Raw genomic sequence first — 15,993 nt, 5'->3', positions numbered from 1 at the left:
ATATATATATATATATATATATATATATATATATATATATATATATATATATATATATATATATACAGCAGCGGTATTTGTAACAAGGATATGAGACGAAGTGTCAGCGCACTTTTGAAGACGATACTCTTTTTTGGACACTTTAGGAGTGAAAATTTTGATCTCTACGGTTTGTCTATTTGTCTGTTTGTCCACTCTTAACGTTATCGGGTACTCTAAACCGCACCAGCCGATATCCCAAACGGCCAATCCCATCCGCAGTGCCTATCAATGTTGCTCATGATTCAGCGTTCATACTTGTGCGATTGTCAATTAAAAAGCAATTATTGCGCATATCTGAGACACCATAACAACACGTATATATTCTGTATGTGCGTATTTTACTAGAAAAGGCATACATAAGTAATTCTAAGGACCTTGGCGTTTATCAGGCTGCGCAGACCATGCAACGCTTGCACGAAAAGACAAGTGTTTTCAACGCTTGCTAAGACGACACTGTGGTGGCACGCAAGCCCATCTCAGAGCCGCATGCTTCGTTTTACAAGATAACTGTTTTTTATGCTCATCTACCAAGCGCTCCTGTATACATATTGTATGACACATTACATAAAGCGAATAGCAGTTACTTTTGGTTCTGATTATTTTAGGGGGAAGCTCCTTATAGCGGCACTTGTTCGTCCCTCGTAGCCGTTGGAGTAGTGTGAAACAAGTATAACATTTTCACCTACAAGGTAGTGCCGGTGAGAGATTTCTTCTGTGCGTTGTTGAACAATAAACAATAGTGCTCAATGTACATGCCAATGGCTGCCAGGGGGGAATGAGAGATAGGAGCATTCGGCTTTTAGTTAACGCGCACGTGGCGATCCCCATCAGCAGCCATTGGCATGTACATTGAGCACTATCTGACAAAAAAGGGTTGCTACGTTATACTCGCTGGTGTAACCTCCATAGTTTTAGAAAGGTTTAGCGAGCGTTGAGCCGCAGTGCCATGCATACAATGAACTAGTATATACCATGAATTAACTCGAGGTGGTTAAAGGTGGGAAGTAGATACGAAGCGCAAGCCGTAAAAAAGTAAAAGCCGAATTCTCCTGTCTCTCATTTCCCATTAGCAGCCATTGGCATGTACATTGAGCACTATCTGACAGGAAAAGGTTGCTACGTTATAATCGCTGGGCATAACCTCCGTGGTTTTAGAAAGGTTTAGCGAGCGTTGGGCCGCACTGCCATGAATACAGTGATAGTATATACCATGAACTCGAGGTGGTTAAAGGTGGGAAGTAGACCCTAAGCGCAAGCCGTGAGAAAGTGTGCGTGTGCCACCTCTCGTTTAGTCCTTGGAATGTCCGCTGGATGGCGGTGCTTCTATATGGGGAATATATGATGAAAAGATGCGAGATGGTGGTACTTGGAGTGTTGAATAGATGGACGAACAGACACACAGACAGATGCATGGATGTACGCATGGACGAACTCAGGGACGGACGCACGAACAGACACACGCATGGACGGGCGTATGGACGGTCACACAGACGGATGCATGGACGTAGGGAAGCAAGAACGAATGGACGGACGAATGCTTCGCCCCACTCTCCATCATTCACTCCGCGGATATGCTGCCAATTTTTTTTTCCAGATTGCCCCGTTGCGTTTCTTATGATGCAGGACTAATCAGTCTTACTTTGAGGTTGATATATGCGTGAACCATGAACAGCCGCTCAATGTTTGATAACGCCGTACAGTCAACACTATGTAGCACATTTTCCGAGGTTGTGTTCATGCCAAAACGAGGTTATATGGAACGCGGAAACTGCTCGCACAGCTTATCACCGCTAACGACTCTAATTAATACCGCGGCGGCGGTACCTTAATAGCGCTTACCACTGTCGCTTCGGTGGGCACCGCTATCACGTTACTTTACCCTCTTGCACTAATAGAACACGGGTACCGTGGCGTTTTGGCATTGCTCATATTTATGAAGTTGAAAGTCTTAAGTGCCTCGTAAGAAGCTGAGTGTGAGCTTACTGCGGTGGTGTCAACACCTAACGTGAAATAAAAAAAAAGTGTCGCGACACTGCCTTGTCTTGAATAGCGCAAGTCATCTCACTTGCACGTGCGGGTCCCCACACCCTTGCGTGGGATGTTTGGTGTCTATCTGTACCTTTCACGCTGTGCGCAAGAAAGTAGCAATATCGACCTTTTCTGGCTCTGTCGTGGCAGCGCAAAATTTAAAGGCCACCGCCGTTGCGTTTCTTCTGGCAGGCTGGCGGGAAAGTCCCTGGTCTATGTTTATAGTCCGAGAAAGAAACAGACCAGCACTACACATCTCACACGAAGAATAGTCGGAGTACTTGTGGATTACAAACGACTTGCAATATTGCCGCTTTTCCGCCCCAGCTTCACTCTGCTTCGACACGCTTTCATTCAAATGTCGCCATTCCCTCGTTACTAAAGTAGTTTTGGTCTGATGTAACTATAATAATAATAATAATAATAATAATAATAATAATAATAATAATAATAATAATAATAATAATAATAATAATAATAATAATAATAATAATAATAATAATAATAATAATCTTGACTATGCCCACTCTAGGACATAGGCCTCTCCCATATTCCGCCAGTCAGCTCGGCCCTGTGCTTGCTGTTACCGCTTTATACCCGCGAACTACCTAATCTCTTCTGCCCACCTAATTTTCTGTCTCTCCTTCACCCGCTTACCTTCTCTTGGGAATGCAAAGAGGCAAAGCTGTTGGTAAGGATCAGGTGACATCAGATCTCCTGAAAAGCAGTGGACAGGTAGTGTTAGAAAAACTGGCCACCCTGTTTATGAAGTGTCTCCTGACAAGGACAGTACCAGAATCTAGGAAGAATGCTAACATAATCTTAGTGCATAAGAATAAGGACAACAAGTACTTAAAGAATTAGAGGCCGATCAGCTTTCTCTTCGTCTTATACAAGCTATTTACAAAGGTAATTGCTAACAGAATCAAGACATCATTCAATCAACCGAAAGATCAAGCAGGATTTTGAACAGGCTACTCAAGAATCGACCACATTCACACTGTCAATCAGGTGATAGAGAAATGCTCAGAATACACCCAACCACTACCCATAGCCTTCATAGATTACAAGAAGGTATTTGATTCAGTACAGATTTTAGCAGTGATGCAGACACTGTAGAATCAGGAGGTCAACGAAGCATGTATAAACAGACTGAAAGAAATCTACAGCGGATCAAATGCCACCATAGTGTTCCATAAAGAAAGCAACAGAATACCAATAAAGAAGGGTGTAAGACAGGGCGATACGATCTCCGCAAATGCTCTTTGGGGAGATCGTATACAGGAGTGCTACAGGAGGTTTTCAGTGGCCTAGAATTGGACGAGTTAAGGATATCAGAGGAGAATACCTTAGTGACCTGCGCTTCGCGGATGACATAGCATGCTGGGTAACTCAGGAGACGAAGTGCAGTTCATGATTACTGATTTAAACAAGGCGGGTAGAAAAGTTGGCCTTAAAATTAATATGCAGAAAACCAGAGTAATGTACAACAATCTCTGAACAGAACAGTGCTTCGAAATAGCTAGCAGTGCACATGAAGTTGTGGAAGAGTACGTCTGCTTAGAACAGCTATAGTAACCGCGGAGCCGAACCACGAGATTGGAGTAACTTGGAGAATAACAATGGGGTGGAGCACATTCGGCAAGCATTCTTAAATAATGACTGGTAGATTACCACTACCCCTCAAGACGAAAGTATATAACAGCTGCATCTTACCAGTACTTACCGACGGAGCAGAAACGTGGAGGACTACAAAAAGGGTTCCGCTTAAGTTGAGGACGACGCAGCCAGCGATGGAACGGAAAATGATAGGTGTAACTTTAAGAGACAAGAACAGGGCAGAATGGATCAGGGAACAAACCGGGGTTAAGGATATCATAGTTGAAATCAAGAAGAAGAAATGGTCACGGGCAGGACACGTAGCGTGAAGGCAAGATAACCGCTGGTCATAATGATAATATCTTAGATATGATGGCCCGAAACCACCACATGATTATGAGAGACGTCGTAGACGAGGGCTCCGGTAATTTTGACCATCTGTTTTTTTTTTTTTTTTTGCGCACAGACATCACACAGTATAGACGGGCCTGTACCGTTTCGCGGACGAAATGGACGGACGAATTCTTCGCCCCACTCTCCATCATTCCCTCCGTGGATATGCTGCCATTTTTTTTTTCTCCAGTGAATTGGCGCCTAATACACTGTAACAAAAATGTCACTCTCGATCACAGTTCAGCGCAAGAGTAGCAAAACTTTCCAGATGCGATTCGATCAACTTCGAGAAAATTTTATTACGGCTCACGCAGCGTTTTCGAGGTGGTTTTGCGAGGTGCTAAATTGTTCTCAGAAGGGAGCACTGTGCAGATGGGACAGCGTTACATAGCTTCGTTCACGTGTCAGATTTATTTATTACCAACATCACTCATTGAAGGTCTCGTTGTGCATTTCTGCTTGTTTTGTTTATTGTGGTATCTGTGCATTTTAAAGCGAAAGGCTATTTCATTTTCCCTCTTTTTATTCCTGTTTCTTCGGTGTCAACGTTGGTCACAAACGCATCAGAGGCGTTCAGGTAACGGGAAACAACAGCCAGTGGGCGTGCAACAGCACCTGCCCGAAACAGAAAATACTGGGATTATTAGTCGCGTTTCTCGTGTTCTACAAAGTTCTTCCATCGATGCATCACAGTTGTTTTCCCAAGAGGGACAGAAAAATAATGAAAGAAAGTAAACGCGAAAATACTAAAAAGTTGTTGATTTCAGCATAGCCAGCGTGCGTTCTTATTATTTTCCTGCTTTTATACAGCATTTGCCCTCCATCACCAATTCGCAAAGCATAGCGGCACACAAGCGTGCCTTCATGACTCAAGCCACGAGCACATTCACTCACTTACTTACACGCAAACACTCACGCACATAAGTGCAGGGTTCGCCTTCAGGGGGGGGGGGGGGGGGAGGGGTTATTCCATAGATCGACAGTCAATCTATGAGGCATATTTTGCGCCCAACATTTTATGGGACCGGGGGGGGGGGGGGCTCTCCCCTCGTGCGCGCTCCTGTGATCACGAAAAACACAAACACACTCAGACGAGCCACCGACGCGACGGAAGATAACTCGGCGTGCGCCCTTCCTGCATAAACTGGATCACGCTGACCAAGCGCCAACTCCCTCCCGCAGCGCCGCGGCGCGGCTTCGGACGGCGTGACGCGCGTCGGCGCCCTCTCCCAAGTCGATCCACTATAACCCTCTCAGCTACGTCAGCCGGCGAGGGGCCAAAATGCGCTATCCGCGCGGCCGCCGCTCGCAGTGTGTACGCTAGAGGTTGGGCACGACGCACGTGCCTCCGCATTTCCTATCCAGTCTCGCGCACTCTCGCCAGGCCTCTCTGCGGCCCCTTCCCATTCATTCGAGAACCGCGCGAAGTTGTGCGCCGCACTTGGCCGTGCATAGAACGCTTCCGCCGCACGCCAATATTGAGATCATCTTATAGCGTCGAAACGCTATATAGAGCAGCAGCGCCAGCTGCGTGATTTCGCACTTTATTATTCTCGTTTCTTTCGCGCCGCCTGTGCGAAAGAAAGAAAGGACACATAAGTCAGCCTTCTGGCTTTTATTTTTGTTCGGCGTGCGAGGTAGCACAAGGAGAGAGAGTAACATAGCGCCACGTAAGAGTAGTACAGTCCTCACGTCCGGACGCGTATGTGTCGCGTGCTCTAGCAAGGAGAGAGCAACTGCAACTCGTGATCCTCGATAAGTGTTGATCATTTGCCCCCCTTTCTGGTCCCTCCCCATCTCTCTCGACATCTCGAGAAGACCAAAGACAACAGGATTGCTTGCATCACCTGGTGAATATCCTGCTCGTGAGACAATCAGCAACCCCCGATCTGTGATACGCCGAGGGGAGCCTCCAGTGCCTCCGCCTTAGACTTTTCTCTTCTCAGCATCCGTTGCACAGAGCCGTTTTCGCTCCGACCTCGAGCCACGGACTCCAGACCAAAGGAGCGGCATCTTCACCACCTCGGAGAGCCATGGCCTACTCCCCCGTCAAAGTGATGCGATATAAGGTGAGCTTACCGTCGACTCGTATTACTAATAGCTTTGGTTTTGATGACAGTTGACTTAAAATGACGAAGAGTACGCTGGCAGTATGTGCCAACGCCTTGTGCGAAAACTCTTTTTTTTCTTTTTCAAAGTCCGCGGACTCGTGTTTTGCTCCCCCAACACTCTCAGATCAACTCCTTTCAAATTACATCGACGTTTTCGTTTTTCCTGTGATGTGGTCAACCTTGCTCAGTCTCTGTTTGTAACGTTGATTTTTATTTTATTTTTCTCGCGTGCGCACAGCAATTGTGGCGCGCCGTGGTCGTCTTAACGGGCGGCAACCGGGTCGTCAATATCGTTAGCGGAAGTGCCGCGATCGAATGCATATCGATCCCAGGCAACTGCGGAGAATGTGGGTTCCAAACACTTTTCCGGCTTGCAGGAAGCAGGCACACTGACCATGCATGCCCGTCGTGCAGTGAAGAGCTGATAAAAGGATTACGCGCGTTCTCTATCTGCGAGGTGCAATGGAACGAAAGGCCGAAACGAGCGAGTTTCGCATAATGAATACGAATCCAATTAACTGGGCTACGCAAAGTCCAAAAGAATGAAGAAATGGCTGGTCACGTGGAGTATGTTTACGTCGGATAAAAGCATGGTTGGTGCCGCTAAAGGCAGGATGTGAGCTCGCACGTGTTGTGCTGCGTACGGTGCGCCGTGCTGCGGCAGCTGCGCGCATATACATGTATCGCATAATGTCGGACATAATACGCAGAAAGCGCCGACTAAGCGCAACTACTGTGCAAAGCATATACTCGGCATGTTCTCGTGTTTGCAGTGATGCCAGACTTGGGGATTTATCCCTAAGACAGAATCATATTACAATACTGCATATGATGTAATTTTCGTCAACAGGGCCTCATCAAGAGTGAAGCTCCTGGGACGGCTTCATACTCACTTATAGTAGAGTACCTAGTACTCTAAATCGTCGCCCACTTTTTCTAAACGCACAATGTGTGTCCCCGTTTTCACCACCTGGCTCACGTGCTCAGAAAAAGGAACTTTTCGAAAAAGATCAATCAACTTTAGCTGAAGTGACGTTTAGGCTACAGCAACGTTCTGTAATTCAAATACGTAGGCGTGCTGGAAGAGGGGATGTTGACGTTACAACTGCAGTATATACATACAGAAGTGCGAGTTTGTGGTTTGGGACAAATGTTTGCATTAGCACGAACGTATCGCCAGAAAGGTTGTGACTATAAACTATAAGGCTGTAAACTATAAATCTAAAGATGTTTAGTTTCGCAAGTTCTAAGAGGTGTACTAACGTACAGTGCTAACGTGCGCATGTATCACTTTCGCAAAGTTTTTTTTTTTATTATGTTTGGTTCACGTTATGTGTCTACATGCCACGCTGAATCAACACTGTTAACGCGTGCCAAAGAAAATAAACAATCGTGATAAGTGCATATTGGTGATTGAAATAAGCTGGAAGTTAAGTTTACTTTAAAAACACAACACGCATGCATATGCAGGGTCTCACGGCTTCTTAAGCTGGCAGAGGTGTCGTCACAAAGGTACGCATAGTCAAATGTGCAGACTACCTTCATTTTTGAAACTTGATGTAGGTAGCGTACCATGTCGCATCCTTTACCTCCAACAGTTAACCGTCTAGACAGCCGAAGGTGTGGCCTCATAAATTTGGGTAGACGTGAAGTAGTTATGAGACTCAAGGCAAAATTGTGAATGTCTTAAATTACATGTTTGAATCCTGTTTTCTTTTTTTTTCTCTGTTTGTAAACAAGGCAATCTCTATGAGCTAGAATTCGTGTCACATGGCGCAAGGCTCGACATGTAGAGAGAGAGAGAGTGTGTGAAATTTTATTAGAAGGCAGAGAGGTCGGCCTGAGCTAGTTCGCTCTAGCCTGCTACTCTACAACGCCGTGTAGCAATTGCCCAAAACTCAATTGTGGAAACTAGTTGAGCTTTGTCGATCGTGACAGAGAAAGGGCGCGATATAGTTAACTTACTGCATCTAAAATTCCGTATCACGAGTGCACAAACATGAGCGATAGGTCATTAGACGCGCAAGGGTCATTTATTTCAATTATTCGCTCGCTGTTGACAAAAACAAGATGGACTCACGTTAGCTATGCATAGGCAATTACATTTTCTACGCATACACGTTTGTGACTCATTTTCGTTTTTGACCGTGTACTATACATCAAAGGCCACTTGTTTCCGCTGCATTACAGGTACTAACACAAAGTAGAGTTTACTTTATGCACGAGGGCCCTCAGCTGAAATAGTTGGTTTGCATATAGTACGGTGAACCAGTGGGAACGAGGGTACAGTTGAAGGAGTTCTTGGGCCTGCTCGTTTTTTTAACTTTCCCTTCTTCCACACTGCTTTGTCATAAACGATCGAGTCGTAAAAGGCTTTCTGTATGATTTCAAAGGGTCAGGTGAATTGCAAGGTTCTCGCTGAGGTCGGCTCGCACGGTGTTTCATACGACGCTTATCTGCCCCTCTCTCCGGTCAGACAGACGTGACGCAGAGATCGTTATCAGGCGGTCGTAAAGGGAAGTCTTTGTTGCGCAGTGTTTATAATGCGCGCGGGCCTATTCCAAGCGTCTTAAGACGTCAGACGGGTTTATCTCGCTGCATACATTTCTCGCCGGTCGTCGTACGAGTATCCTTGCGGCACGGTACATTTCCACTGAGGAGAAATTCTGGGAAAAAATGCGTCCGCATTCGGTGCGTGTTGCAAGGAAAAGTAACGATTCGTCTCGCAGTCATCGAAGATATACTTGTTTAACAATAAAGGGAAAAAAGCAGAAAAAAATAAAAGCGACGTCCTATAAAAATGACGTAATTAGCTAGAGAGCCCAGAACAATCCGCAAATCCTAAGCTTGAGAATTTCGTAAAAGATAACTCTCGAGGGAAGATTGAGTAGATATGAGCAACGTCTCGACAGGAATCCTTTTGCTTCAATAACGGTCTATATCTATAGGTGAGATTAACGCAAGTTACTGCAACTGACCTAGCCATTACATTTATATCTTAAACAGACAGTCGGTGATCCGTAGGAGTGTGTTTAAATAGCGTTACTCAAGGGCTTGCTCAAAGGAAAACAATACCATAGGCTTTTTTATATATAGACGTGATGTAAGGAGATGTTGGCGCACAAAGTAGGCACCGGCTACTCCTTTTCATTTAGAGGTATTTAACATACAGCATGAGGGGTTCAAGTCTCTCAGCGTAAGAAGCCCGCTGCTCATGCAATATACAATTATAACAACTTAGTATACAATATATAACAGGACATGAGATAAAAAAAACAACGTACTCAACAATGTCATATATGTGCGTTGATGCTAACAAACGGAAAAGTAACCAATGCATATAGTAAACAGTCACATAATCGTCAACGTAATAGTCTACCGTCACATAAATATAGTTGTCACGTTAAAAAATGCGCTAATATTGGCCAAAAAAGCCACTGTCTTCAAGAAAAGCTTTCAAGAAAATCTTTTACTGCGCTCTTTTGTAAACTTCTTGTTGGCTACGAACCGAAGAGTTTCCTTAAACGTCTTGATGGCGTTGTCTTTATAAGATCATAAAATAAAGAGCCTGTGTAAATGCACAGAAATGAATCCAAACTCTCACGAGTAATTTTGAGAACTTGGTGTAGCGAAAGCTTGACGCGTTACTTGCGCCCGAGAAAAGAAAAGAGAAGGGTTGAGGGAGTTTAAATGAGGGGACCCCTTGTATCGTGATTGTAAAGTGATTGTAAATCACTTTCTCAATAGAACTTGAGGTGGTATCCCTCGTTGTTCCTGGTATTTGAAGCCAAACGTCTACTGTGGTGTACCAAATTGTAAAAGCGAGTAAACAAACTGCGAAGAAAAACTCTGAACAAACGATGTACCCGGCAGGCAGCTTAGTTTCAATAATTGAGCAGTACCCATGAAGTTAAGACGCTGGGTACACATACTGTTCAATTACGGTCAACGTAGAAGCGATCACCTAAAAAAAAAAAGATCTCTTTCTCCTGTTTACGACAAGCTGACCCACGTGGCATCTGCGACGTGTAGCTCCGCCGCCTGGCACGTAAGTGCGGTGAAGTGGAGGTTACGTGACGAGCGGGCGTTGTCATGGCGACGGGCACAGGCGCATCTGTTCGCGCTGCCCTGCATGCGAGCTGTGTTGACTTGCCCTTTCAGGAGGTCGAGCCCGGTATTCTCTATTTATGTCTCTAGCCACATTGCGAAACATTCATCTGTTTACATTGTAGCACGTGGCCTTTGTTGACGTTCGCTTACGGCGCATCATCACAATCGAAAGGTGGAAAGTTCCAGCCGACTCGCCCGCTTGAAATGACTCGCGACTGGCCTTTCGGCCACGTTGATCGGCAATAAAAGGTTCTCAGTAACCTTCGTTTCATGCCGAGAAGGCCACGAAACTGAACGCGATCAAATCGGATTACTCCGAGCTCAGTGGGTGTTCGGGTCAGGAAGTGGTGTGCTTGCAACTATAGGCGAAGACACGCAGGTCGGCGTTGAAGTGCGTGTCATCGTGTCGTTTATCGTGCGGGTGACTTTCGTTTTTCTTTTGTTTTTCGTTTAAATTGCAAAGACACGAAAGCCGCAACAATGCTCGTCATCAGATTCATCATGCGAACCCGCAAGTCTGCTGATGATAGGACGCTGCCGCGATGACATTCGTGCACAACCAGTCGTGTCGTTACGATTGTGCAGCCGTGTCATTTACTTCAAGAAGACGCAGAATAGATTTATCGGCATGTGAACATCAGGGAGCATTGTACAAACCTGAGAGGTGTAGGGAACACAAAAAAAAGAAAAGAAGAAAACGTGATGCAGAGAAATCTGCGCTGCAACACTGCCAGCCAGTACGCAAGCATGATTTGGCTTTTTATAATTTATTGACAATGGTCATTATTCTAACTACACCCTTAATGTCGTATTGTAAGATATTTAGCGCAACCTTGGTTTACAATAAATATCATACAATATGAAGAATAACCAACGAGCCCAACAAGAAGTTTTATTGAACTCTTAATGTCGATCCGCAGGCTCTTGCCGAGATTAGCTATAATTCGCCAACACTAGGCGACATTATCCATAACTTAGCTAAAATTAGCCTACACGTATCTTTAGACTAACACTAATGCTAACGTTAGTTGACAAAATAACAACAAAGAATTGAAGGGACAGTACTTCCCCGTTATACTAGGGACATATAGACGAAGCGTTCCACGTATTACGCAGTCGTACCAGCTGACACAGACGCGCCATTCAAGGATGTACCTTTTGCAATGTGCTATACCCGGCGAAACAGGATTAGGTTTCGCTATCGCCTGCAGGCGTCCCGTAAAACTCGTGTCTCTTTCATTATTTCTTTTTCTGTCATCTCTCGTTCTGGTTTGTCCTTTTGCGGGCACATCCGTCTGAGGACGACGAATGAATAGCGATTACCTTTCGCAAAACCGGTCAATGGAATCGGCGCGCCAGTTCTCCTCGCCGCGAAATGTTTCGTCCCTCGAGCAGTCCGTGCATCTAATCCACGGCATCGATAACTTGCACACTATTACTTAAACTGAAGCTTATACCGTGGTACTGTAGTTGTGAAGTTTATTTTCCATTCACGCAAAGGGGGAAGCTGGGACTGAAGGCTGGAATGCCTGCGAATACAACGAAATTGCGTTGACATCGTCAACAGGTTTTTTTTTTTTTTTTGAAGTTAAGCTCGCAACAAAGTAGCTGGTTCGAATGCGTCAGAACTGCAGAAGTTTCATGGAGAGGAGCGATTCCTTTTAGCTGAATTATCTTTCATTTCGCGGAAAAGCGAGTCGCTTCTGCTATTAGGAGTGGCGTCCGCATAAATACGCTCCAGAGTTGTCCTCCTCGAAGGCAACGATAATTGGCTACGATAAAAATACACCCATGCGTACGCAGGTAACTCGAAGGGCGAGAAGGAAAGCGCGAAATCGTGGCACGGCCGCTCCGTAGTCGTGGTGAGGGTGTCTGGCGCCAATCCGCGATTTCATTCACTCGGCCTTCGGACGTAAGAAGCCGCCTTTAATTGGAGCAAAAGCGGCAACTGATGCCAAACTATCGCAAACAACGAATGACCAAAAGAAAGAAAACAAAACGAGTGTAAACACGCATGGCAAATTTGCTGGATGCGTTGCGATATTGAATAAATTGCGATATTGAATTGTAGTACTAACATTCACCTAAAGTTTTTCCATCTAAGGTGGGTGACGAATATTTTAGAACTTCGCCCTTTCCGCATCACTTGAAAGGCTTGGTTCGCAGCGGATGAGTCGGTCGGCTTATATTACTCTAAATAGGTACCATCTTATCGCCACTTCGTTTCCAATTTTCTAATGTATACATTTCTGTCTCTGGAAATGATTGTCCGCCCGTTGAGCAAAAAGCGTCATCACATCGCGATAAAGTAGAAATCGGGAAGGTGGTTCGTAGCTCCTCCCGGAGTTGTTGCACTTATTGCCATTGCAAACAGTAACAACGAAACACTTGGCTGCTGTTGATGTTGAAATCACCTCACACGGCCGTCACCGTCTGGTTTTCTTTGACAAGCCGAAACCACTGCATAGTACATTCAAGTTTCGCGTGGAATTGTTTTATTCGGGCGCAACAGATAAACGGGCCCCGCCGTGGGGGTCTAGTGGCTAAGGTATACTCGGCTGCTGACCCGCAGGTTGCGGGATCGAATCCCGGCTGCGGCGGCTGCATTTCCGATGGAGGGGGAAATGTAGGCCCGTGTGCTCAGATATGAGTGCACGTTAAAGAACCCCAGGTGGTCGAAATTTCCGAAGCCCTCCACTATGCGGCGTCTCTCATAATCATATGGTGGTTTTGGGAAGTTAAACCCCGCATATCAGTCATTCATTTAGCGGATCCTATTTCAGAGCACTCCTCTTTCATTTCTTGACTATTTACGCGCGCTAAATACCACTACATTGAAGTACAAACTCGCCCGAATTTCAGTGCTTGTAATCCTATAGCTACGTTGCCGGCGCCAAGGGATTGCTGCGCAAAGCCCTTGCTTACCTATGACTCATTGCTTATTCGCCTCTCATTGCCGATCACTCAAGTCACGCGCGTTTTTACGAGACTTTTTTTATTATCGCGATGTCGCGACTCCAGGATGCGTGCTCGCACGTGTTACGCGTGCCCTTATCTTCGATAAAGGCGCGCGCTTATCGGTAGCGCGCCTTTAACGTAGCGCTGATTACGTGCTCTTGCACTCCTGGAAGGCGTCGAGTGAAAGTGTGGCCCGAGGGTGCCTGCTATCGGTGTTGTTTGTGCATTGTTGAGGCGTGTTCGAGAAACGCGGTTGCCTCCTCTCGCGTTATGTGACGTCTGGTCGAGCTTTCACTTGTCAGAAGCAACAACAACAACAACAAGTGAGGAGTAGCCGGCGCCACGCATTGGCACCAACCTCTGCTTATATACATTTAATTAAAAACAACAACAACAAGAAGTGTTCGTTCGTAAAATTTGTTTGTAAAGATCTCTTTCTTCTACAAAGCTCTGTGATTTTTCGTGATACGTAGAAATAATCATCATGTTAACGGATGAAATAAAGATCTGAACATTAAAGAAAAAAGCAGAAAACAGAGTAAAAAAAAACTAGTTGCTAGCTTGTTAACACTGAATGTATATCGGCTATCTGTAAATCCACGAGAGATTAACTATACGAAGTCTCCTTTCTTCATCTTCTGCCCCTTTCTGTTAATTATGGTTAAAATATAATATTGCTCTGTTGCGCGAGTATATATTTTGTCCTTATATGTACTGTCACATTACTCGTAGCACAGAACAGCACAATAAGGAATTACATATCAGACGCTAAAGCTATGAAGTGTGATTATTGAATCAATTGGGCATTCTTGGAACTAAACAGCATGAGCTGTTTATAATACAAATTTATAATACAGACTCTTGCAGTACGCATCCTTGAGGAAAAGGGAAAAAAAAATCCTACAAAGAAGTTCATCTTGTTGTGTGTTCATTGGAGGGATAGTACTTATTATATACATTCGTATCCGGATATATCGAACCCACCGTATAAGAAATTACTGTGTATGTCAAACAGCTGAAATCCTCTGAGTATATTTTCTATATGCAAAATATTTTATGCATCTAATTGCCTTTACACAACACTCTTTTTGTGTTCCCCATCAGATTCGATATATCCAGGTTCGCTTGTGTACGATAACGGCGTAATCGACGTGTGCGAGGAGCGTCAAACCGTGCAACTAATTATGGAAAATATGAGCGTAGATTAAAAGAAAGGAGTAAAAGTTGCTTTGGTGATGATTCATTTGTTACGCGATACTATACAGATACTATATGTATCGTGTACTTATATATATATATATATATATATATATATATATATATATATATATATATATATATATATATATATATATATATATATATATATATATAATGTAGAAAGAGAGAGAGAGGAAGACAGCCACAGATAGATAGATAGATAGATAGATAGATAGATAGATAGATAGATAGATAGATAGATAGATAGATAGATAGATAGATAGATAGATAGATAGATAGATAGATAGATAGATATGTCGTTGATTTGCCATTGTTAGTCTGCTAACCCCGCTGAGATAGAAATCACGCGCGAAGCAAGAAAAAACTAAACGGACTATAGTCTGTTTAGTTTTTGCTATGCTACAAACTTGCTATGTTTTTGCTATGCTACAAAATGTTTAGTTTTTGCTATATGCTACAAACGAGTGACTATAGTCACACGTTTGTAGCATATAAGGCAGTAAAAGGACGATACCGCTACTCCAGACGACCCACCGCGGGAGTTTGTATGCACGCCAAGATAAAGGGCTATCCTACTGACTCCAGCCTTCGCGCGGAGACAGCCCGTTCTGGGTCATGCATGGTGTAATCACGCGTCTAGACACGACGCGACGCCAGCCGTGTATTTCAAGTTCGTGCTTGCGTTGCGTCCGGCGGAAATTTTCGACCGGGCCCGGTGTGCACTGCTTCTTCTCCGTCCGAGTCACGCCGGCAATCGTCCGCGACTTTTCCGTTTCGTCACGAAGCGCGCATCGACCGTGAAATGCGTCACTCGGTGGCTTAGTATTGATCGATATGTGGGGTTTAACGTCCCAAAACCACCGTGTGATTATGAGACACGCCGTAGTGGAGGGCTCCGGAAATTTAGACCACCTGGGGGTTCTTTAACGTGCACTCAAATCTGTGCGCATGGGCCTTCAGCATTTTCACCTCCATCGAAAATGCAGCCGCCGCAGCCGGGACTTCATCCAACGGCTTGCGGGTCAGCAGCCGAATACCTTAGCCACTAGACCACCGCGGCGGGTTGTGGCTCAGTAATCTTTCGTCGATAAGGAGAATCAAAGCTCTTCATTGGATTCTTTTTTCTTGCCTGGTAGATGTTTCTTTCGGCAGCATTTTTTATGCACACAGTCGCGTAAAACGGGCATGTGAGGCTAAAAATGGGCATTGTGTCTGCTTGAGTGCAAGTAAATGTGCAAACGATATCATCAATTATATGTTCTCCTGTTTCCAAAGGATTGCTATAGCACCGATTCTCTCAACTGTAAATACAGTTCCCCCAACACAATTGCGCGAGCCAATATATCAAACAAACAAAAAGAATCCCGCATTTTTCAAGCGTTAAGCGTATACACGTAAATGGCGTTAAGCCACAACGCACTGGTTCCGCACGCGCTCAGCGAGGCGAATTTACGGCACCTGCGCTGTAGCCAGCAATTCCCGGCCCTACGTATTTATTACGGCTCTGCTCACGTGGCCGAGTCTGCTTACG

General features: G+C 44.9%; 1 protein-coding gene across 2 annotated transcripts in view; it reads left to right on the top strand.

Moving 5' to 3' along the window:
* The first annotated feature begins 5,369 nt into the window (after positions 1-5,369).
* Positions 5,370-15,993, top strand: part of LOC119170435 (sodium- and chloride-dependent glycine transporter 1) — a 115,562-nt gene continuing 104,938 nt past the window's right edge. For both annotated transcript variants that reach the window (XM_075875472.1, XM_037421604.2), the window contains exon 1: positions 5,370-6,131. In XM_075875472.1, the coding sequence (XP_075731587.1) occupies positions 6,096-6,131 (36 nt within the window). In that variant the 5' untranslated portion in view covers positions 5,370-6,095. The remainder of the gene's footprint in view (positions 6,132-15,993) is intronic.

The sequence above is a fragment of the Rhipicephalus microplus genome, chromosome 2 (genome assembly GCF_043290135.1).
Source record: "Rhipicephalus microplus isolate Deutch F79 chromosome 2, USDA_Rmic, whole genome shotgun sequence".
NCBI lineage: Eukaryota > Metazoa > Arthropoda > Arachnida > Ixodida > Ixodidae > Rhipicephalus > Rhipicephalus microplus.
This window is presented reverse-complemented; position numbering and strand designations above follow the sequence as displayed.